This window comes from Elephantulus edwardii, unplaced genomic scaffold (assembly GCF_000299155.1).
Source record: "Elephantulus edwardii isolate Elephantulus edwardi_28Jun2011 unplaced genomic scaffold, EleEdw1.0 scaffold00027, whole genome shotgun sequence".
In the NCBI taxonomy this organism is placed as follows: domain Eukaryota; kingdom Metazoa; phylum Chordata; class Mammalia; order Macroscelidea; family Macroscelididae; genus Elephantulus; species Elephantulus edwardii.
The window spans coordinates 21,128,209-21,153,843 of NW_006399777.1; the positions used below are offsets into that span (position 1 = coordinate 21,128,209).

General features: G+C 43.0%; 1 protein-coding gene across 4 annotated transcripts in view; it reads left to right on the top strand.

The window, feature by feature from the left end:
* The window catches only part of ARMC8 (armadillo repeat containing 8), a 156,333-nt gene that overhangs the window by 126,485 nt on the left and 4,213 nt on the right, over positions 1–25,635 (top strand). For all 4 annotated transcript variants that reach the window (XM_006883387.1, XM_006883388.1, XM_006883386.1 and 1 more), the window contains 5 exons: positions 7,120–7,206; positions 9,767–9,859; positions 13,872–14,021; positions 15,189–15,284; positions 23,323–23,418. In XM_006883387.1, the coding sequence (XP_006883449.1) occupies positions 7,120–7,206; positions 9,767–9,859; positions 13,872–14,021; positions 15,189–15,284; positions 23,323–23,418 (522 nt within the window). The remainder of the gene's footprint in view (positions 1–7,119; positions 7,207–9,766; positions 9,860–13,871; positions 14,022–15,188; positions 15,285–23,322; positions 23,419–25,635) is intronic.

The window sequence follows — 25,635 nt, forward strand, 5'->3', positions numbered from 1 at the left end:
TGTGCTTTGTTTTAGGGAGCTCTGGTGGTGTAGGTAGGAAGTTGGGCTGCCAACAAAAATGTGAGTGGTTTGAATCCCCAGCCAACACCTACAGTAGCAGCAGTCAGGAAACCAGAAGGTGTTTTGCCTTGGGGAAATCTGCTGTCATGGACCTCTGCAAAATCCTAAAGAGCAAGAGTGTGGTGTGAAAGACTAAGGCGCACCTGGCCCACGCCATGGTCGTCTTCGTTGCTTCCTATGCATCTCACAATTGGACAGTGAAGGTCGAAGAACTAATGCCTTTAAAGTGGGGTATTTGTGAAAAGTCTTGAATATACCATGGATTACCAAAGGAACAAACAAACTTACCTTAAGGGAAGTGCAGCCAGAGTGCTTCTTAGAGACCAGGGTGGTAAAGCTCTGTCTCTGTCACCTTAGGCCTATTCTCAAGGGGGACCCTTTGGAGAGAGACATCATGCTGGGAAGGGTGGAGGGTCAGAGAAAGAGAGGAAGACCTTCCAAGATGGATTGACCCAGTGACTCCCACAGTGGGCTGGAACATGACAGAGCCTGAGGGTGTACAAGGACCAGGCAAGGTTCAGATCTGTGTTCATAAGGTCACTGTGAGTAGTAGATGACTATGTACCCAGCAAAGCCTTCCCGCGAAGTGGGACTACCAGAAATACCATTCTGCAGATCCTTGCCCTCCGCCGAAAGGCTGCCATGAGAGTTCTTGGTTTTATTACCTACCACTGAATCGGCCCCAGACTCAAGCAGCTCAGTGCACAAAACAGAATGCTGTGTGGTCCCGCCCCATTTACCATAATCGTTGTAGCTTAAACCCTTCTTATCCATAGAGTTTTCATTGGCTGACTTTTACAAGTACATCACTAGGCCTTTCCCACTAGTCCATTTTAGTCTGGAAGCTTCCCTGAAACGTGTCCAGTATCCTAGCTGGGAGCACACGTCCACTCATAAACTAATGGGAACTGACTGATTCGCGGCCCTCAGGCCTGTTTTTCATTGTTTTTAGTCAAACATTCTTCTAGGTCGTATACCCCTGGTGTGTCCACTTGCTGTACAGAGGTAGCTTGTGGTTGCTGTGAATCAGAACACTGTGACACAGATATGTCAAATGTGAGAATGGTTACCTATGGTGGACGGTGTTGGGTGGAGCTCCCCAGTTAAAACAAGCTTGGAAGCAGTAGTGGCACCCACTTCTGTAAATAGCTTGCTTCCGGAAACCGTATGAACCTGGAGAAAGGATGAAAGTCACACAGGTGTCAAAGGACTTTTGTTCATAGGGTTGCTATGAGTCGCCTACGACTCTACGGCACTTAACAACAACAACAACTGTACGTGAAGTCCATTGCTGGGATTCAAACCTTGATCTGCCAAGAATTCTGTCACTGAATCACCCAGTTACTGTGTTGTTAGCTTCCATCAGGTCATTTCTGATTCTAGGTATAGTGACCCTTGGTTTAGAAAAACCAGATACTGTCCAGTCTGCGTTACTCTCAGTCACGGCTGCATTTGAGCCCTTATCACAGCCTTTGTATTAGTGCCCACTCAAGATCTTCTTCTTTCTCGCTGACCTTCTGTTGAGCACGCTGTCTTTCTCTCAGGACTGGTCCCTTCTGATAACATGTTCAGAGGACAATGAGACAGTCTCGTGATCCTTATTTCGAAGGAACACTCTGCCTGTCCATCTTTTTGTCTTGGAGGAAGAGGAGGCAACCAAGAGTCAGCGGAGCCTTGAGGCAGAAAGACTGTCAGTTCGGCTTTGAAAACTAAGGGTATGCAGAAAGAGGTGCCAGGGAGGGAACCAGCATGAGCAGAAACATGATGTATCTAGTACACAGAGGAAATGATGGGGATGTTTTTATAATAGAAGTAAGAGAGTGTGTGTGTGTGTGTGTGTGTGTGTGTGTGTGTGTGTGTGTACGTGCGCGCACTCCAGGAGCCCGGGACAGACTCAGTGCTGACACGCTGAGGTTGACCCATCTCATACAAAGTCCGTTTCCTAGAGAGCATCATTTATGTGATTAAGGTCCTGAACAAGGTGTTGGCAGGGAGTCTGGGAAGAAATGTGCATCGGTGCAGTGAAGGACAGTATTGATCCATGAACTGTTAGGGTGGCACCAGTGGGCCAAGCCTGAAAATTAAGAAGACATGGCCTTGGGAGGCGGACTAGGAAAATACAAGTTTCATTTCTTCCCTTTCCCATGGGACCTGCCTGAGCAATCCATGACGTTCAGCTTGACCCATCTCTAGACACTGGCTGTGCTCCTGATGTCTCTCTTTGACCGTATTGGACGCACATCAACTTCAGTGACTATTTCTCATTCCTTGTTGTCATTTTGTTTCTTGAACCCTAGCAAGAGCCCTAAATCTAAGCAATCAGCCACTTCCTCTCTCTCTCTGACCACATCACTGCTTTTCCATGTCGGGACCATGCTTACGAAGTATGCAATCAGAGGTCTTTCTAGATTCACAATCTCTTATGCAAAACAATAAATATTTGTTATTCTTTATGACAATATTTGTCCTTCTGTCATTCCTGGACTATTTCCTGGGCCATATTTGCCTTTCCTGCAGTTCTCAAGACTCTTGTTTTCTTTTGTTACTTTTTTTTTTTCTGCTCACTCTTCTCACATTGTACCTTTTAAAAAAAAAATAAGTGTGATTTTGACATACTGATCCTCTCCAGTCAAAATTCTTTTAAGGACTCTGTTGTTTCCTGAGAATCAACTCTCATTTCATCAGGAGAATTTTCTGTAGTTGTTCATCTCAGACTGTCATGCAAACCGAGGCAGAGCAGCATGGGGTTTTGTGTGCTTGGATACATGTAACTCTGTGCAGTGTAACATATTCTGTTGGACATTTAAAGTAGCTTTAAGAGTTTGGAAGTAACGGTTATCTACCATATGCTTTTATTTCTCACAACTCAGCGGCTGTGGACATGTATATTGATTGATATTTTTCTTTTTGTTTCCTATCTTTTTAACTGTTGAAAAGCCACCATTGGAGAGAATAGACATCTGGTTTTAATGAAAATTTTTATTTGTAATTTATTTTTTGTTTCTGTTTTTGTGAAATTAACATTGGTCATTGTCACATGTTGACGTCTGAATTTTTCATGATATATCTGACACAGTGCTGAGCAAATGCCTTTAAGAAGCTTATCTTAAATGCTATCTTTTAATTTGCAAATAAAATAAAAGCAAATTAGTCTTTGCAAGCAATAAGTAGTATTTTAAAGAAAATCCTATGATCTAGAGCCTATTTTTTAAGTTTTTAAGCCTTGGTAGGTGTGCACTTAGTGATTTTGAACAGTATCATTTTGGAAATGATATTCCCTATTATTCAGTCCATAGTTCCTGAGAATTCATAATATGTCTTACCATGATATACATGAGACCAGGATGAAATCGATCCCAGGAATTTGAAAGAGGCTAACGGAAAGGGAGGTAGGCAGGACCCCACGAAGAATCTCAGAGTGTGGACAAGTAGAGTCACTTAAAAAAGATTACACGCAGTGGCCTGAAACTAGAGGAGGCAAAGGGACTTCTCTTTAGAAGCTTCTAGTGTGGCATGGTCTTAAAGCATAAGTGGGAGGGAGGCAGTACAAAGAGAACAGAGTCTAAGATGGAACTAGACACAAATATTTGCTCTTACATATAATGTGATTTTTATCACCCAGTTAAACAATTCACAGAAAGACTAAAACAAAATCTTGAAAGAGTTTCTTGTGCTTTATAATTCTTGCTACTTTTAAACTCAAGAACTTCAGAATCGGTTCAGCTAAACATAGTAGCAAATTTCTTGCTCTCTGCACTTTTTGCTTTTTTTTTGCTGCTTTTTTAACATAAGAACTTCAGAATTGGTTTAGCTGAAGAAAGTAGATAATTTAGCTCTAATTTGTGTGTGTGTGTGTGTGTGTGTGTGTGTGTGTGTGTGTGTGTGTCCCCGTCCCTGTCTGTCCATTTCCGGGGGTGTGTGTGTGTCCGTCTGTCCATTTCCGGTGTGCATGAACAAAGCTGCTAGCTTTTGAAATAATAATTCTAATCCTGATTTGATCCCAGATGGGAAGACTGGGTACAGGGACTGTTGCTTATAATTGGTGTTATTCATGAAGATACTCTTTTTAAATCTGGGAAAGGCAGGTTCTGATAACAGCTAGTGTTCCCTGTTTCTCACCTGTCAACACAGTTCACAAAATGGACAATGACATAGTGACATAACAGCCTGATTACTTCATTACATAACAGCCGACCAACTGAGAATAGTGGCCTCGTCCAAATGACACATCACCTTAACTGTCACCGCCAGCTAATTCCCAGCTCACACCTCGTGTGTGTTCCTGCCAGATGTCTGTCATTAACACACAGAATGTCAGAGAGTAGGTTTTTCACTCTCGTCATAGACGAGAAACGCCAGATAATGAGATGGTCTGGAGTGAGAAGTAGGTCACCCACTCCTCGAGTGCCAGCAGGATTGTTATGTTGTAAATAGAGACAGGGTCATCACTCACGTTGGTTTACGTGCGAGTAAAGGTCGTGCCTGGCACGAACGCAGGTGTTTCGCATGTCAGGTGCCTGCAGCGTACCTGGAGTTTCACGTGGCGTAGCAGGTTCTGCTGCCCCTCCATCCCTCCCCCTCCACGGTGGAGTCTTCAAGGCTTGAGGTCCATGTTGCCTGTTGCCTTTGACCTCACATCATCATGCCATGGTCACCCTGTGCTCTCTGAGGTTGGATCAAGATACCACAGCTAACTGAGGTGAAGGTGGCCCTTGGCCTGCTGACTGCTGTCGTCCCTTTTCTGAGTGTGGCCTCAACCTCCAGTGTATCATTTGAGGTGACCGACAGAGGGCACCCTAGGCCCAGGCACAGCCCGCAAGGGCCCCTGACCATTGGATTATCCTGCCTGAGACCTGTTTCAAAGTTGTCATAGATGCACAACGTCCAATAACAAGTAGTAAATGAGCAGGAGACTTTGAAGCCAGTGGTGTGGTCTTTAGGGAGCTGTGTTGCTCCCCCAAAGGCAGCAGCTCCATGGGTTTGAATCCACTGGTAGCCACGTGGGAGTGAGATGGGCTGTCTGCTCCTATGCTGTTTACAGCCTCCATAAACCTGCCAGGGGGCTGCCTCAGGGCGCACATCAACTTCAGTGACTATTTCTCATTCCTTGTTGTCATTTTGTTTCTTGAACAAAAGGGGGCTGCCAGGGCGCGGCATCAGTAGGCTGTGTGTGAATGCATTAGTGCTGGGGTGGACACTGGTGTCCACTGAGCGGGTGACTTAGTGCTGGGGTGGGCACTGGTGTCCATTGAGCGGGTGAGTTAGTGCTGGGGTGGACACTGGTGTCCACTGAGCGGGTAACTTAGTGCTGGGGTGGACACTGGTGTCCACTGAGCGGGTGACTTAGTGCTGGGGTGGGCACTGGTGTCCACTGAGTGGGTGAGTTAGTGTTGGAGTGGGCACTGGTGTCCACTGGGCAGGCACTAAGGCTGCAAACAAAAAAGCGGGTGGATTAAGCCCACTAGGCTCTCAGTGAGAGGAAGAGGTGACAGGCTGTTTCTGTAAGGATCTGCAGCTTGGTACCCCTGGGCCATTCTTCCCCGCCCTGGAGTCCTGTGGGTCACTAGAGGTTGAACTTCAGCTCACTGGCAGTAAGTTTGGTTTTCTGCTCTTTAGTGGTTGAGTTGGCATTTGAACCCAACAAGTCTTGGTTCTTAACCTCCATGCTATGCTGCTCCTCTTATTACTCACTGTTGTTACAAACCGGCAAGTCGCCTGTGACTCATAGCGACCCAGTGTACAACAGTCCTAAACCCTGCACTCCTGCACTGTCCTGTGCCAATCTGTCTCTAACACACCCACCCCCAGCACCCCAGTCACTGAATCAATCCACCTCATCAAGGGTCTTCCTCTCCTGTGCTGTCTGTCCACTCTCCTAAAGCATGACGTCCCTCTCTGAGGACTGGTCCCTCCTTGCAGCATGTCCAGAGTATGTCAGACGAAGCTTCAGATGACTCTTCCTCTTTTTTAGTAGTTCTGGCCACCTGGTCTGTAGGGTGTAGACTGTGGCAGTCGCAGTCGGCCAGCTGCTCCACAGGAGAAACAGACAGGCTCCTTCCCTTGGGATTTACAGCCGCGGACACCCGTTGGAGAGTCTGTATGTCAGAGCCAATTGGGCAGCAGTGAATTGAGTTTAAGTCTTATTGGGGAAGTGCTGTTTTTCTCAGTTAATAGATGGAGAAACAGGCTCAGAGAGGCTAAGAAGTGTGCCCGAGTTTATGCGTCTAGTAAGTGAAGGCGTTAGAGGTGCAAGCCGAGCTCTGTGAGTTCTGATCCTTATGACTCGTTCTCATATTACACCCTATTAAGGAGTAGCTTGAGCTTTCATGACCTAGTGGTAAGGACTTACACTGCCAATGCAGGAGGCGGGCAGTTCAAGTCTACCAGCTGCTTCCCAGGTGAAAGATAGACAGACTCCTCGCTTGTCATTTACTGACGCTGAAAACCCACTGAAGGGTCAGCTCTGAATCAGTTCCAGTTCGCGGGTACAGGACAGTGACATTCAGTTATCTGGACTCCCGTTCACACAAGCCTTCGTGGAGACACAGGAGAAAGTCTTAGACTCTGGGGCAAGTTCGATGGCTTCGTAAGTGGTCTAATTTGACCACTTTTCACACAGAACTATTGTCAGACTCCCTAAGTCCTGGCCCACCCCATGGTCTCTCTCCTTTTTCCTGGATTGGCCGCCTGTCTGGAAGTAAGGCTGCCACTTATCCAACAAAATAGACATGTGGGCCCTGTTGTTGTTGTTGTTGTTGTTTACCATCGAGCTCAAACCAACCAGTAGCTGGCCCTCGAGCGGGTTTTCAGAGACTGTTAATTGCATGGGAGGAGATTGCCCATCCTCCTCCCAGGGAGCAGCTGATGGATTTGAACCACATGCCATCGGGATTGCAGCGCAGTTTCTCACCAACAGGCCATAAATAAAGCACTGGGTTGGTTGGCTCTTTCCTGTCCATTTCCAGTAGAAGAAAGTCTTGTTTTTATATTCAGATGTTACTATGATCTCCTCTCCGGGGTTCCAAGCCATTAATAGTGTCCTCCCTTTTAATTCCGTAGGTTTTACAAAATGCACCAGATGAAGTTCTAGTGGTAGCCTCTTCCATGCTGTGCAATCTGCTGCTTGAATTTTCTCCGAGCAAAGAGGTTAGTATTGATTTTGCCCTAGACTTGACCCAGTCCAGCCAGAGCTCAGTCAGATAATTTTCATAGTAGGTGGTTCTGAAAAGATCTTCTAGATAGTGAGATTTTTTTTTCCTCCCTAGAAAAAACAAGACACAGCTACCACTCCTTCTGTCTGCATGTTCAACATATTTGAGAGATATTACACTTTTTAGCCACTCTAAATTACCTGAAATGTCACAAATAATAAAATGTTCTCAGACTATATTTACTAAAGAATACATTACTATTGTTATTGTTACGTGCCTTCCAGTCATAGACAACACATAGTGACCCTGTGAACGAAAGTCTTGAACACAAAACTTTCATCTTTTCTCCGTGTTCATAGAGTTTCCGGAGGCAAGCTTTTTGAAGTAGATACGCACTCCTGCTTCCAAGTTTGTTTTATTTGGGAGATCCAAAAGCAGGCAAAAGCCTTTTTAAATACGAGGCCAAATCCAGTCAGCTCGTGTGAGCAAAATCCACATTCTAGTTTCAACCTCAAACCAGAAAACACACCTTAACAGAATCTAGCCATTCCTCTCATCTTCCCAGCCTAGAAATAGCCCCAGACTGGCAGCCAAAAGCCTTTTTAAATACGAGACCAAATCTAACCAGCTCACTTCTTGTTGTGAACAAAAGCCACACCCTAATCTCAACCCCAAACCAGGAAACACACCTTAGCAGAATCCAGCCATTCCACTCATTTTATACGCCAAGGTTAAAAGTCCTTTCAAGGACTATAACTACCAATAATGAAGATAATTTTAAGTGTTAATGATAATTGTATGGGGAAGGATAGAGTATAGAGATTTCCCCTCCCTTTTTTTTCTGACTCATAAATTATTTTAAAATATATTGCTTAACTAGGAAAACTTCAACCTAAAGGAAGGGGATCCTTACACAGTTTTATCATGTTTAATGTCTCTTGATTTGCCCAACTAAGGTTTAGACAGTTTTCCTGCAGTGAGTTGCTCCTTTTTTGATGACTCTTATCTACTGTGGATTTCTGTTTGGTAATTAGAAAGGAAGGGATATTATTCAGGTAAAGGTTCAAAGATAATCAGCAAAAATCTTGGAACAAGAGAAGAAGCAAGTAGTCATTCTGAAGGAGGAAGTTGACAAGATAGCCTCTGTCCCCTCTACCCTGGTGGGGTCCTGATTGCAGCTGGTGTGACACCACTAATCAGCCTGAATAGCCTTCTGGATAACTCAGGAGTTGTTTTATATCTTCCCTCAAAATGCCCAGGGTCTGGTTATGGAATAAGATAGAGGATGAACTCACATAAGAATCCACATGAGGAGAATATAGTAATAGAATTAGTGTTTATAGTCAAGACAGACTAACTAGATCCTGAACTGGAAGGGAAACACTTTATGATGATTATTGGCTCAATTTACCCGATTGGAATATGGGCTGTAGATTAGATAAAGGTTTAGTTTTTAATGTTAACTTTTCTGAATTTGGTTACTACACTGTGATTATCTAAGAGAATATCTTTGTTCTTATGACATATGAAGTAGTTAGAATAACAATTATATATTTACTTTCAAACGATTCAGAAAAGATAATGTGGACATACTTGTATAGAGCAGAGGAGAATGATAAAGCCACTAAAACAAAATGGTAAAAATAAGTGAATCGTGGGAAAAGATATGTGTGAATACCTTGTCATGTTCTTGTCATTTTTCCGTGTATTTGATACTATTTCAAACTAGAAAACTTCAAATACTACAACTTGGAAAAGTGGAAGTTTCCATCAGAAGTGTCGTCTTGAAAGGCATTGCTCTTTTTTTGGTGTGTGCATCTGAATTGCTTAAGCCGGCACTAGACCCTTCTTCATTTCCTTCCATTCCTCAGTAACAAGAAATCATAGTCCTCTAAAGTTTTGATTTTTATTTATTTTGTTGTTTTGTTTGGACTATTGCCAAAACTTATTCTTAGCCAAGAACTATAAAAGTTAAGGCTTAAGTTTGAGATATAAAAGAGGTTGTATGACAAGACTGTTTGCTTCTGTAAAGGTAATTCTAAAAGATGACATTGACAGCCTGTTTGGACTAAGCTAACAAGATGCCAACTTAGAAGAAGGGTGGTGTGAATATCTCATTTCCATTACAGCTCTTCCCTAAACCGGCCACATTGCTTCATAGTCACACTTTTGAACAACGCGCAGGATACAGGCACACAGAGAGCAAGAGACTCAGAGGGTAGGAAGAATCAGAATAGAAAGAGGGGGTGGTAGGACATGAGATGGGGTTCTAGGTGTATGTGAAATGTGCAGATAAAATGGTGTCTCCTAGACACGACATAGTCCTAAGTCCTCCAGAATTACAAAGGAGAAGAAAATGATCCCTGGTTTTGTCTTGTGATTTTATGAGAATATCTGTCCTTGCCATTTTTCAAGGTCATTCTAAAGGTCACCTCATTCCTTGCTTTGGAATGGAGCAAAAGTAGGGGGAAATCCTAAGCAGAGTGCTGAAGTCTGTGTGTACTTCATTCACAAACCTGACTTTAAAGCTGCCTTCTTTTCCTTCCCAATCACAGCCAATTTTAGAATCAGGAGCTGTAGAGCTGCTGTGTGGATTAACCCAGAGTGAAAACCCTGCTTTACGAGTGAATGGAATTTGGGCTTTAATGGTACGTTTTAACCTTCGATGCCTATTGTCGTTTGCCAAGGAGTATGACACTAGTTCTTGAAATGTTTAACCTTTTCTTTTTAAGAAGGTTTGCTATTTTGTCCAGATATTGTAAATTACCTGACACCTAGAAAGGAAAAGATAGACTGTTCTGCTTTCCATTTCTCTTATAAGCAAGTTGCTTGGATACTGTGTGCCTTTGGTTTGCCTTTGCCTATAAATTGTGGAGAAGAGTGGTCAAGTGTTGAGATTTAATTTATTTCCTTTTGACAGAACAGTTTTTCCTCATCAAGAACATACTGCTAGGGCTGTCTGTGCCATGGCTGAGCTTTGCAATGCTAAGTACTTGTCTCCTATCTGAAAGGTTAGCTATTTCAATTCATCCGGAGCTGCCTCAAAAGAAGGTTCTGGTGGTCTGCTTCTGAAAGGTCACAGCCTTAAAAACTCTTTGGATAGGGTCACAGTCCTTAGCAACAGCAGTCCTTGGGGGTACAAATGGTTACACACACAGCCACTGACCTTTCAGCTGGTGGCTCACATCCACTCAGAGCTACCTTAGATGAAATGTCTGGGAATCTGCTTCTGAAAACTTAAGATTTTGAAACCCTCCAAGGCAGAGTTCTACTCTGTTCACTGTATAGAGAGCAGAAAATGGGACATAGGGGGGCAAGGCTGTGAGCATCTCTCTGAAAGGGCCAAGTGAGTGAGAAAAGCACAGCTCTTCACCACGCCGGGGCAGAAAGCAGATAAAGAGCCTGTACTCCAGCCCCATAGTCTAAAGCCACGCCAGCAGCAAGTAGTTCATATCCATGTTTACTCCTAGTTGTAGTTCTGAGAACAGGGATTATTAGGGAAGTAAATTAGAGAGTGAGGTAGGCAAAGAATAGCATCCAGTGCAAGTCCAGGTTTTAGTCTAACAGTCTCAAGGCAAACTTCCTCAATTAGTCCAAGTTCTGTTTTTGGTTCATCTTTTCTTTTCATCATCAAAGGCAGGAGCAGCAAAATTTTTAAATGTAGCCTTTATCTCAGTGCTCCTCTGGTTACACCTTGTGCAGTATTCTCTATAGCAATGCCACAGTCTCTCAACCACCATAGCAAGGGTCTCGCCACCAAGTTCTCACGTTCAACAGGGTCTTGGTCCAGTCTCCCTCAAGTCTTGCAGCTCAGTGTGGGAAGTTCTCTCTCTCTCTCTCTCTCTCTCTCTCTCTCTCTCTCTCTCTCATCCTAATCCCACAGCTGTTGACGATTTGCAAGACCATGTGTCTGTAGCTAAGGCAGCTAAACACCAGAGGGGGCTAAAGTAGTGGCTGAAAGAAGGCAACTATAGGCTAACACTGCAGTCACACATGGAGTCACCTTGAATCGGAATCAGTGCAGTGACAGCGGGTTGGCTGGTTTAAAATCTACTTTACAAAGGAATCTACTTTACAACATCTGCCTTACTTTCATGATTCTTTTGCTCTTTATAAAACTTTTATGAAACATTAGTATCCTCGTTATATTTCATGGATGACTAATCAGAGGTACAAACTATTTAATAACTTGACCACTGTGACGGAATTGATGCCTGATCATGCTCAGGAGTGTCTATCACTCACTCATCCATTGTCATCAGACTGAACCAACTCATCGCCGACCCTCCATTGCAAGGCTGCAGATCACAGGGAAGAGACTGCCCGTCAGTCTCCTGCTGGTGGATTCGAACTGCCAGAATGACACAGCCTTTGGGTTAGCAGTGTAACCCTCTTCAGACCACCACCAGACTCCCTAATTTCTCAGTAGCTTCTGTTTAAAATAAATGTAGAATGATCTAGGTTCTAAAGCTATATAACAATGAGTTAGAAGACTTAGTTGAAAACCTGGTATTGAAATTGAAAATGGAGCAATTTTACATAGATTTTTAAAGATGTGATGATCGTTGCTGTTTTCTGTTGAGTGAGAACTGAGCCGTAGCTCACCCTCCAGTAGGTTTGCTGGGGCAGTAATTCACATGGGAGGAGGTCGCCCATCCTTCCGCAGAGCAGCTGGTGGATTTGAACTGTGCACCTTTGGGATTTCAGTGCAGCTTCATACCACCAGGCCACTAGAGATCATTTGCTATGTGGTAGCCATAAACTAATTGTTTTCTATTTGTTAGTTCTAATTCTTTTAAGGTCTGTTTTAGTGTTTTAAGTTCTGTTGTTATATAGCCACCTTCCCCCTTACAAATGGGAACCTGGGACTCAGGAAGGTCAAACCGAAGGCCTCCCAGCTAATAAATGCTGCTGCTGTTGTTAGGTACCATTTTTAACTTCTCTCAAAACCCAACCTTTTCTCCCTATTCTGTGCTCGGCTTCCTCTTTGTCTTACAAACTTTGATGTAGAATCTTCTAAAAAACAGAGTCTGATTTCACAGTTATTTTTTTTTCTCCTTAATTTTTATATTAGTTTTATCACTTTTTTTTTTTTAATTTCTTGAAACCCTTTCCCAAGACTTAACCATTTTAACTTCACTTTCTGCCTTTTGTCATTTTTAACCTCTTTCTTAGGGGACATTCCACCACGTTTCAGCTCCCAGATTTCCAAATACCTTGACACCATCGTATTCCAGAACTTCATCTGTATGCTTTCATACGTTTCAAGTCCTCCTGAAAGAAGAACCTTAAGATCTATGTATCAGCTATAGCTGTCCAGATCTACCACTTAATGACCTATGGAACTTCACCTGGGGTTCATGACACGCGCACCTTTTAATGTTCCCTGACACCTTTTAATGTTCCCTGACATGAACAGCTTTTCTTGAACTTATCATCCAGTGCTTTAATTCCATACTATCTTATTCTCAGGATTTTTTTTTTATCACTTGCTCCTATTTTCTCCCATCTGCAAAATATAAAATCGTAGATCCATCTCTGGCCTAGGTCTTCTGACACCCAGCTCAGTACTCTTCTGATTCTGTCATGCTGCATTAGGTTACTTGATTGCTCAGGTATCTTCACTCTTTAACTTAAATAGAAGTTACTAGAGGACAAGAATGGCATTATCTAAGAAAGAAGTTTCGGCACAGATTTTTTTTTATACCAAAAGTTGTTTTGTGAGTTGGTATTTAAACTTTGCAGTTTTTATTTTCTTCAGAAATCTTAAAATGTCTTGGGGTTAAGTTGGATTAATTCATACTGTGTCTAGCGTGGAAGAAAAGGAATAATATTGCTGCTGGTCACCTGGAGTTGCTAGGAGCCGGAAATACCTGCAGCCCCGTGGAGAGGTTCTGCATGGCGTGACCCAGCTGTAGAAGCCCCTGACATAGTACTGTGAACCATACCGTTGGGGTTGTTGGGGTTTTTTTTTTAAAAAAAGAAGTTTATGAAAGCAAAGTGCATCCTGTTAAGAGTTCTAAGAGGTTCCTCGGCCCTTTTTTGTTAGTGAAGGTAGAACATGCTGTGCGGACAAAGAGACTATTAAAGGCGGAAAAGAGAGGAAGCCCCCCTCAAAGAGGTGAGAGAGGACTTCTCTTCATAGGATGAGGAGGACAGGCCACTCACAGACATTTTAACTTAGGTAAAACTAACAATATCTGCAGCTTGCTTTTAAATCATTCCCAAAACACATGACATAGAGTTATTTTATTATTAAAATTTACCAGAGGCAACTTAGAAACAACCAAGATAATGTGCTTATTTGAAAAGTATTAAGACATTCAAATACTCACATCAGAAAAAAGCTTAAAGAAGATAATTATATTAATTATTATATTCTAGAAGTTATATTATTATATTATAGAAGTTATATATTATTATATTATGGAAGTTATATATTATTATATTATAGAAGTTATATATAAATATATCTAAAAGTGGAACTTATCTTCCTTTTGACAGGAGGAATTGCAGGTGACCTGTTAAAAGGAACCATGTCAGTATTGTGTCTTACAGATGGTTTGCGGTCTTCCTGCCTTGAACATTATCCGAGTTAATAAAATGTAATTTACTAAAGAAAATGTAGACGTGATTCTTGCAACTTTTTAATCCTTTCAGAATATGGCATTTCAGGCTGAACAAAAAATAAAAGCTGATATTTTACGAAGCTTGAGTACTGAACAGCTATTCCGGTTGTTGTCAGATTCCGATTTGAATGTGCTGATGAAGACATTGGGACTTCTTAGGAATCTGCTCTCTACTCGTCCTGTAAGTAAAATCCCCTGGGTTCCTGGATTTAGCCATGTGTACACGTTGCAAGGGTCCCTGCGGGACACTGACAGTTAAGCACTCCACTCCAAGCCAGAAGCTTGATGGTTTGAGCCCCCTTCAAACGTGCCTGTCCAGGCAGGTCCAGCAAGCTGCTTCTGTAAGATCAGAGCCTTGAAAACAGTGTGAAGTAGTTTTCTCCACATACATGGCATCACTGTGAGTCACAACTGACTCCATGGCAACCAGTGACATCACAGAACAGGCTCTCTGTGCCTGCCAGCCTCTTCAAATGTCACCCTTCCCAGAGAAGCAACGTAACCTGTCACCTTCCCAGAAACTCTGGGAGCAGTTACACCTTAGAACCACCCAGCCCTTCACTCTAACGCTACCTGTCCCCTCTCCCTGCTCTCTCATAATGCTGAATATGTGCCTACTCTTCTTTTTGTTGGTTTGGTTTGTTTTGTTTTGTTACTTATACCTAATTTGCTGGCTAATTTGGGCTTAGTTATCTTTGAGACTTCGTTTCTTTCTCTTCACAAATTCTGCTGAATATAATTCCACAGGACTTGCCCACAGAGTCCACACGTCAGGACCAACCTCTGAGGGTGCTACTCTGGAGTGGGTACATGTTAGGTGCAAAGACTGGGGCTCCTGGACCGTATCCTCTAATGTTCCCTGAGCAGTGGCGTCAGGAACCTCACTTGATGCTTCAAAGAGAGGCTGCTGAATTCATTTATGCTCTCAAATAGTATCAGCAAGTCTATACGTTATTTTCCAAGTCTGGCCTTTCCCCTCTATCCATTATTTGTGTTCCCTTTTTGTGTCGTCCCCCCCCCCCCCCCCGCCTCCACCCCCCCCCTCGCGGCTCCCCCCCCCCGCCTCCATGTCTTTGAGCTTAAAGACCCCTAGTGACTGAGTCCTATATTCTCTTAAGGACAAATCTATGTATTCTTCATCTTCAAGTTGTAATATATATATACTTGAAAGCAAAAGGCAACTTCAAAATAAAATAAGCGTGTTCTTTGGTGTCAGCTCTGTAGGCTGTGATATTCTGCACAGAGCAGTTCTGTGTCTTTTTGTTACATTTACGAAGCCTTCTTTTCTTTCCTGTGATCTTTTCCTTTGTATCCGGATAATAATCGAGGATTTCCTATTGTTTTACAGCACATAGATAAAATAATGAGTACTCATGGGAAGCAAATTATGCAAGCCGTGACTCTTATTCTGGAAGGGGAACATAACACAGAGGTCAAAGAGCAGGTATGTGATCCTTTTCGTTGGAGACTTACCTTCTGAGTGTGAATGCTGTGGAAGACTTGAGTTAGGAGTGACCTCAAGGCTCAAATCTACACGTAGTTGGGGGACTGTGATAGTTCTAGAAACAGGAAAAAAAAATCGGAAAAGGGGAGGGAAGTTAGTTCCCCTACCCTCCCTAAAATTAGTTTCTTTTCCACTTCTCCTAGAATCAAGAAACACGTGGCTGGATACTGTAGTTATGCACCTGTGTAATACACCTTGTTGTTCTTGCTGTTGTTGTGTACTGTCAAGTCAGAACTAACCTGTAGCTGACCCTCCAGCGGCAGTTTTCAGAGGCAGTTGATCGCACGGGAGGAGATTGCCCATCTTTCTCCCACAGAGCAGCTGCTGGGATTTGAACTCATGCCTTTAGGATTGCAGCACAGCTTCTTGCCACTAGGTCACCAGACCTCTCTAATTGGAAGCAGGAGTTGCATCCACTTCCTAAATAACATGCCTCCAGAAACCCTATGAACCTTGATAAATGTCAATAGGTTGTAGAGGGGCTTCAAGCCTTTTGTTCATAGGATCGCTATGAGTCATGTTCAACTCAAAGGCAATCAACAACAATACACTTTAAATATTGTCCCTTTCTTACAAGGACAGACACCTTCCCCAGGATCTGATATTTCTAGCCCCCTCTATCTTACTTACATTCTTCCCACTCTCTAATAATCCTTTATCTTGGAGACATTTTTGTTTGTTTACTCTGGGGCATCTTTTCTTGTTCCCTCCCCCATACACCCACTCTACACTGAATTTTTGAATAGTTGGGCAAGGCAGGGGTCAGCATAGAAGTTCAAAGGCTGCGATAGATCTTTAAGAGGATAATTTGACAATTACTCTCCACCCCCCCTTGTTGTTGTTGTTGTTGTTGTATTCTGTCAAGTCACCTGCGACTCATAGCGACCTTATGAACAGCAGCCCTAAACCCTGCTCTGTCCTGTGCCAATCTCACTTTCTCAGATACACCTACCCCCACCAACCCCTCTTAGGATGGATGATTGAATCCTTAATGTCGTATGTATTTGATTTTGCCATAAAAGCAAAAGTTCTCTTCAGTCTTCAGTTCATGAGCTCTGAGATGCAGGTCACGCTCCATTTCCTGTGGCAGATGTGCATTATATGAACGCGCTCACTTTGGAAAATCCACAGAGTGTCCACATAGGATGTGCATGCTTTTCTGTGTGTCTCCAAGAAACTTGTCCAAAGTCCTTAACTTTTCAAGTGGAGACTTGGGCCCAGAGCGTCTAAATGCAGAGCCCGTGCTCTTCCCCTTCCCTCTGTGGTCCTGAATTCCAGCAGTCAGTGAGCTTCCCAACAGTTAGGACAAGGGGGTGACACGGCACAGAAATATGTGGTTGAATTTAGGAACAAAAAGGTGATCTATTTATCAATACCAGCTTCAGATGAATATTCTAGGTGATTAAGCTTAAAATGAAGTACCAAATGGCTATAATTTGATGAAGAAAAAAATTAACACAGGAAAAGCTCAGCCTCGTGGACAACAGTGAAAGGAGCCTGAGTAAGGATGTGCACGTTCTTCCCAGGAGACAGAGTGTGTAGAGGAGCCGGGAAGGACTTCTCCTGGTAGATAGAGGTCACCACCCCACCCCCGACTTAGAAGGTGAAGGAGAGTGGCTTACCAGACAAGACTTGCACGAGGGCCAAAGAAAAGGCTAGCATTTTAGTAGAACAAAAACTCTATTATCTCTGATAACTTACTGAGATCATCTAGAGGTCAGAAGCAGTGGAAAGGCTTGAGCTATCTAGTTGTCAACTGGAATTTTAGTTTCTCTAAAAATGCTTAATAAATAATGTCTTCTTTTGTAATGTGGTATAATTGACATGCAACGAGCTACACATACTTAACACATTTTAATATGCGTATACACCCACGATAGTGAGCAGACCCATCACCACTGTTAGATCAGGCAGACGCAGGATTTCCTTACTGCTCAGTGTCGTACTAGAATTCCTATCGCGTACAAGTTGCTAATTAAAAAAGAAGCCTACAGACAGGACAGGAAGAAATAAAGCTATTCCTAGAAGACATGCATGTCTGTATGGAAAATGCCATGGAATCATCAGAAATTATCCTTGAACTAAAAAGTTTAGCAAGGTAATAGGATAAAAAAGAATACTTGTATAAGCAGTGACCAGTTGAGAGTTTAAATTTTAAAAACAATACCATACACTAAAGAGCCACAATGCTATGCATCAGAGAGCTGGATAATGACTAGGGATGATAGAAGGAGAATTGATGCCTTTGAGCTGTGGTGTTGGAGAAGAATATTTAATATACCATGGATTGCTAAGAGAACAGACAGGTTCATCCTAGAGAGGGTGAGACCAGGCTGCTCCTTGGAGGCAAGGATTCTGAAGCTCCGTCTGACATACTTTGGGCATGTTGCAAGGAGGGACCGGTCATGCTTGGGAGGGAGGTGGGACAGCGCAGGAGGGGAAGACCCTCGATGAGATGGATTGATTCAGTGACTGGAGTAATGGGGGTAGGTGTGTCAGAGACAATAAGATAGGCACAGGGTAGAGCAAGGGATAGGGTTGATGTACACGGGTCTCTGTGAGTCACAGATGACCCAATGGCACATAACAACAACAACCATACTCAACAACCATAACTCAAAAAAAAGTTATTCATCTTACAAAATATGTATAGAATCTGCATTACACTGGTACAGAAAAACAAGATCTAAATAAATAGGGCTAGACACTCTATCTATAATTAAGTGTTCTAGAATCTCCATTCTTTGCAGTGTTATCCATAACTTCTTCTTTTCCTAACAGGTAAATACGTTTGCATGGTGGATAAAGCTTAGGTAGACATCTTTTTGGTACTCCTGCCTTCAGCCAAAATCCATCTGACATCAGCAATGATACCACTCATGTTCTTCTAAATCTGACTTGAATTCTGTCTATGTAGTGCTGCAACCATTTTTTCATTATCCTCAACAGAGTGTTATATTTAATTCTGATGCTGTTTGATTATCCTGACATGATTTTTACCCCCTGTTTGGGGGATGTACACAGATGGAGGACTTCTCCAGTCAGTTGACCTGGTAGCTTTTTTCCAGATGTCTTGGCATAGTGAATGCTCCCAGCAGTGCAGTGGTTTATTGAAATATCTCATTGACTTTCCCTTGGTACTTGTTTTTCACTAGTGCCTTCAGTGTAGCTTGGGCTTCTTTCTTTAGGGCTCGCCATTCTCAACCATGCGCTGCCTCTCGGAATCATTGACTGGCAGCCAGTTCTATTTGGTACAGCAACTAGGCCTTCCTTCCCTACTCTTCTGACGCTTTCTAAATCCTTCAGTATTTTGCCCATAGAATCTTTCACCATCGCAACAACGCAGAGCTTCAGTGTTTCACTTATTTCATTCAGCTTGAGAAATGCCAAGCACATTACTCCTTTTTGGTTTTCTGACTCCAGGTTACCTTTCATTCTAATACTTTGTCTCCTTGAGCCGTCCTTTGATACCTTCTATTCGGCGCATTAATGTCATCATTTCATCTGTTCTCTGTGTTGTATGTCATCAAGTCGGATCCAACTCAGAGCAGACCCTCCGGCATGTGTTTAGGGGGCAGGTAAATTGCATGGGAGGAAATTGCCCGTCTTTACCCCACGGGACAGCACCAGGCCACGAGGGCTCCCTCCCGTTATTCTCTTTAGCTATTCTATGTTCAAGGACAGGTTTTAGAGTCTGTTCTCACATCCATTTTAGTCTTTTCTGCCTTGGTAATGACCTTTTGCATTCATCACTACAGTGTCTTTGATGTTACTTTGATTTTCAGTGTTGAGTGCCGCAAATTTCCTCTTGAGATGGTCTCTAAATTGACTTGGAACCTACTCAGTGTCTTACATTGGCTCTCATGTACTTGTTTTCATTTTTTTTCTCCTTCAGCTTGCAGAGGACCAGTTAATAGGCAGAGTTGGCCCCAGCCTTATTCTGACAGAAAATGTCCAGCTTCTTCAGTGTCTCTTTCCACACATGGATTTGATTTCTCTGTATTATTCCATCTGGCAAGATCCATCCTTGTACAGTCACTGTTTATGTTGTTTAAAAAGGGTATTTGCCAAGGGAGCTCTGGTGGCCTAGTGGCAAGAAGCTGTACTGGAATCTCAGAGACATACAGTTTGAATCCACCAGATGCTCTGCTGGGGAAGGAGGGACAATCTCCTCCTGTACCTGTCAGATCCGATTTGGCGGTACACACACAAAGAATAATAAAATAATATTTTTTTTTAGAAAGGGTATTTGCCAGGAACAGGTTTTTTTAAAATTTGTACAGTCTCTTTTTGTGATTTCTGTCACTCCCACTGGAGAGTCAGCTATGAATCAATTCCGACTGGACAGAACACAGCACCAGCAGCGTCACTTTAACATAGGCCATATTTTCCAAATACCGATCCTTCCTCATGGTTTCCAGCTTTCACAATTCTATCACCGATAATTATCAGTTCATCATGTTTGCATATTCAGTCAATTTCACACAGCCAGACTTGGCAGACTTCTGGTTTCTTCATCTCTGTCCTTGGTGGATTGTGGATGATGATGTTTGCTGTTACGTGCTGTTGAGTTGCTTGTGACTCCTCGTGACCCTGTGTACAATAGCTCTGAGCCCTGCTGTATCCTGAGCCAACCTTAATGTCTCTGATACACCTACTCTCCTTACCCCAGTCACTGAGTCAGTCCATCTCAGCCAGAGTCTTCCTCTCCCATGCTGTCCCTTTACCCTTCCAAGCATGATGTCCTTCTCCAAGGACTGGTACCTCCTTGCAACATGTCCAGAACATGTCAGATGAAGCTTCAAAATCCTTGTCTCCACAGAGCAGCCTGGTTTCACCCTGTCCAGGACGAACTTGTTTGTTCAACTACCAGTCTATGGTATGTTCAGTACCCTCCTCCTATACCACATATCAAAGGCATCAATTCTTCTATCATCCTTAGTCATTGCCCAGCTCTCTGATGCATGGCAAGCAGTTGTGATGACCATGGCCTGTATCAGGTGCACCTTAGTCTCCAGACTGAATGATAGCCTCTATTAATTGGTCTTCCTTGTGGACATATTGAATATTGCCCTTTCATTGACAGCATTGTGCTTCGTGCCACGAGGCCCTATTTGTAAGTAATGCCTTCCACACTTCTGAAGAACCAATGATTTGTGCCACCTGCTTCTGGTTAACCTCTTTTCCTCTGGGCAGTGAGTGGACCTCTTCCCACGCCGACATAGGCAGTGCTCTGGGATGAATTTTCCTTCTTGGCCTGTAGATTGTTTCTCATTCTGCAACAATCAGAATGTTTTCAGGCATTTCAGGCCAGACGTCACTTAGCTCCTTCATCATCACTTAAGGTTTTCTTTTTTAAAGAATCTATTTTTTTTCATGTATATTACAACTAGTCCAAGTTCAAGATTTTATTGCTCATCCTGTTTTTGAAACTGTGTATGCATAAAGCCGTAAACAAGAAATAGCAGATGATATAGAATGAGGCTGACATCGGGGTGGGGGTAAGACTGAGAAAAACTGGATAAATTACGTTTACTGCATTGACGTCTATGAGGGAGAGACTAGTTTAAAAGTATTATATTTTAGGGCATTATGTTTATCATAAGAGTATGGAGTGAGGGTTGCAGAGTGGATTGTATTTGGGGTGGGGGGTGTGCGGGGGGTATTGTGTACCAATGAAAAAGTTTTGCTTTTTAAGGAGAGGAGTGGGCGGGGAGAAGGGTGCAACAATGAATGAATGGATTTCCAAATTCTCTGTAGATGTTCATTGAAATTTAAAAAAAATAATAATAATAATGGGGGGGAAAATAAGGCATCAATAATCAGTGAAATACCAATTGAAAAAGGGGGGAAAAAAGAAATAGCAGATGAATAATTTCATTTATTCCTCCCGTCTCTTGTGCTTAATTGACCCAAGAACAAATGGATCTCTTTAAGATTTGGTTTCTTACCAAGAGAGGAGTATTTAGAGTAAAAGTTACATGAGCCTCAGGTCAGAGTTCTTTCAGACACTGCAGGATGGCTAGTCTTGTCTTGGTGGCCTGGTCTATGCTCTCTGAGATTTCCCTCAGACCCTGTTTTAGTGGTGAGTCTCAATTGTTGGCCATTTCCTTCCTCTTCCCAGGAATACCTAGGTTATTGAAGCCTTTTAGATTCTCATTTCCATTGTTTCTCTAAAATTAGGCTATGTAACTCAGGACTGAGCCTTCCTCCTGAAGAGTGATGGGAAATTAAGAACAGGAGAAAAAGAGCCTATAAAACACAGACTGCTTGTGTTCCCCTCTCCTGGCCTTATTCTTGCCTTTTTGGATTTGCCTTACTCAAGCCTGGTTAGATGCTGCCTGGTGAGACTTGCATCGTTCCTCTGGCGAATGTGTCATCTGGCTGGCTTGCTCTTGAATAGTGGAGTTATTTTAAAGCTTGCCCATCTAAGTCTCTCTGTAATCACCTGAGGGAAGAAGGGATAGGAGGAATGTGATAACTTTTCTAAATACATTTCATTTTGTCTGCATTAGTGAGCCCAGTGTCACCAGATTTAAGTTGAATGTTAGGTACACAAAGACACCAAGAATGTCTGCGTGTGAATGTCAAGTAAATAAAGTGAAAGGACAGAGAGAGTGGAGTATAATGTTCTCTAACCATCTTCTGTAGGCTCACAAGGGGCTAGAATGTGAGTAGAGCAACTTTCATTCATGTGGATCTCATGTGATCTTGAACTTGGACAGCCTTAAATAATACATGACTGCCGTCTCCTCCCCACATCATTTCTGTTTATTTCACGTGCCATGGTCAGTTGGTGTCCCTTCATAGGATACTTCCCACAAGAGACTAACCAGAAAGATGAATGATAACATTTTCTTAGGCATAATAAATTGAGGCTGGTATAATAATCGTAAGAAGGTCAGGATCAGACAGTTCTAACTGCCGTGATTCAGAGCCAATTGGACGGATCTAACAGCCGATAATAATGGTAGTGTAGGAAAATGTCCTTAGAGTTTCTGTTCTCAAGTAGATAATAATGGGAGTGTAGGAAAATGTCACTGTTCTTAGAGTATCTATTCTAAAATACTTAGAGGTAAAGTATGACGTGTTTCAGAAGAAAGTAAAGAGGAAAAATACATACATATAAGCACATATGAGCAAGTGCTGCACAGTGCTTGGTGAGTCTACAGGGCGGCTGTTTGGCAAGGTGGAAAATGTGCTATTCTTTCAACTTTTTTTTAAAAAAATTAGTAACTTTTAATAATAAAAAGTTACAGAAAATTGTCCAGATCTCCCCTTGCTAATTCCTCAGTCCTTAGGAAGTTTTTGTTGTCGTTAGATGCTATTGAGTCACCCCCAACTCTTAGCGAGTACATGTCCCAAAGAATGATACACTGAGAAAGCTGTCCTGTATGGTCCTCACAGTCACTGGACCCCTGGACTTGAACTCAGCAGACGCTGTGCTGTTCCCTTTCCGTTGGTCCCTCCGGATAAATGCTCAGAATATATGAGGGGAAGTCTTGCCTTCAAGGAGCTCCCTGCCTACACTTGACATAAGTAGAGAGGGCCTAATGTGCGTGACCGGGGTGACTGGTAGACAAGTTAACGGTCTTCACCCAGAAGGTCGTGAACTTGGGAACAATAAGTAGTGGTGGAAGTCTTGAGGAAAGAGAAAATAGTTGATACCTATGAAACCGTCTCCCAAGGGAATGCGTATTGGAAGAAACCTTATGGGTTAGTTAGTAACATGAACCACTCTTGAAAAGGAGATTTTAAAAAAATAATTATAAAGTGTGTCTATGTGATCTTATTCCATGGCTGCCTTTGGTCAGTCTAAGCTCATGCCTAGAAATCTTCACGTTCTCTTTTGCCTAAGTAGACTGACCGTGGTCATCTACACGCCGTCAGGTGGGAAATTTACTTGAGCTCTTGAGAGTTTCACCACAGTGAGTCCGAGAACGTCACTGTTAACTCCTAGCGCTTTGTTCTTTTCCAGACACTGTGCATCCTAGCCAACATAGCGGACGGGACGACGGCGAAAGAACTCATCATGACCAATGATGACATACTGCAGAAAATCAAGTATTACATGGTAGGCTCTCAGCCCCTTCCACTGCTGTACTTTGACGGCCAGAACACTTACAGTATTAGAGGGGGGAACACTCGGAGGTTAAGAAACAGAGAAGGATTTCTCTGACAGAGGCAAGGGCTTTTCTTCAGTCCTAAAAGAACAGAAAACGTGAAAACCAGCTACTTCTTGAAGCTTATTTCATTTGGCAGTATTACCACCCACCGTCCTGCTCCTTGCCCTGTGGTCTTCATCCTTCCTCTCATACAGTGAGAACTCAGGCTGGTGTCTTCCTTTTGAACCCTTCCCCGCCCCCACGCTGCCCCTGCCTGACTTTGAAAGGCCTTCATTAGAACTGGATGACTGCTCCAACTCCCTGGCCCCTTGGAGCCTTGACTTTAGCCCATCCCTTACTTCCAAACACCTTAGCCACCCTATTACTGTGGCCGTCCCCTGGATCCTGTCATCAACAAACTACCATTGCCAAAATCTTCATTTCAGACTTCCATCCTTTACCCCATGAGTGCCCCCTAGCAAAACTTTGACCTTGGATGAATTTCCTAAATCTCCTTTCATCTGCGTATGTAGGGAGTTACACAGGTAACTCCCAAGGTGGCACCTCCCTGGCAGTCTCCTCTGGGGGATTTACAGCCTCAGAAAAACCACTGGAAGCTCAACTATGAGTCATTTCCAACTTAACAGCAATGAGTGCTTCTTTGTTTTTGTTGTTCTATTTGCCAACCACTCCAGAGCTTTCCACTATAGAGAAAGACATGGATTCCAGCTCACTTGTTTGACATTGATTTCACATTCATCAGTGCACAGAATCACTCAGGACTGCCTGGGATCTGTCAGGACTCTCCTAAGCTGGTGCCCCATTCTCCACATCGATGCCGTCGTACCACCTCTTCTCTCGTTAAACCTCTCCTCTTCCCTCTCACCATACTTTGTGATGATGTCACTTTGTGCTTTATAATGAGAATAGAGACCAGCCTCCTCCAGTGGCTACCCTTTACATCCTGAGTAAATCTGTCCTCACCTCTGTACGTCCTGCATGGCTGGCCTGTCTCTACCCTCACTTTGTCTCATTTCCCTTTTGTGTTTATCCTCTGACTACACTGGCCTTTTTCACTTTCTCAGAAGGCCACACTCTTTCTTACATCAGGACTTTCTCACGTCCTGTCTGCACTGCCTGACCTCCTTCACTTGACTCCTTGGTGGCATGACTTGTCACCCAGCTGGGCTTCGTCACAGAGACTTGCTCACTGAGTGCTTCTCTTCTCTGTGTAGCTTATTCTTTGTAACTCAGTCCCTGCCTCCAAGGGCCTTTGCTCATTTGCAATGATAAGTATTTGTGTGTGTTTGTTTGTTAGTGTAAGGTCAATCCAGGCAAGGACATGTCAGTTTTGTGCCTAATTATACGGCCAGCATCTTAGTCCATTGGATTGGGGAGTTGTCATCCATTGTCTTTAGTACATGCTCAGTAAATATGTTTTGTAAGAAAACCTTACTCATTTAACCAGGAGTTTCTTTTATCTGCCCAAAGCAGATCCGCATAGTGTCTCTAATCCTTGAAAGGTTCCCCCTAACTTCTCATACCACGTTAGGTGCTGTTAAGTCAAGTATGACTCATTGTGATTCTATGACCAACAGGTCTGAACTCCTGTCCTATCCTGTGCCAGTCTCATTGGGGTACACCTCATTTCTCTGCTGTACTCAAAGCCAAACATCTTAAAAGCATCTTTTACACACATGAACTGCTCCTTCACCTCTTGAATCTACTTCATTTGACGACTCGACTAAACCAATTCTGATTAAAGTCACCAGTGACCTCTGTGACACCAAATCCAAAGAATATCATTTTCCTTCCTTATTTTAAGCCTTGGTGGCACATACCCCAGTTGACCAGCATTAGAAGACAGCCACTGAAAATAACCATCTCCTCCACCCAAGGGCCACACACAAACAACAAACAGATAATTACATGGACATGCCACCAGCTGTCATACACCAGAAAAAAATAATTAAAACAAATCTACAATTACAACATTACTACAGTGACCTCGAAGCAACAGACAACATCAAACCTCACCAAAAAAACAAAATGTCACCAAAAGAAAGTGATCAGAACATAGAGTATGTCAGAGTAAGGAAGGCTGACAGTGTACTCTGAGAAAGAAATCAGAAGAATGACACTCAAGTGTTTTCATAGGATGAGAGGAATGTAAAATGAACTGAAGG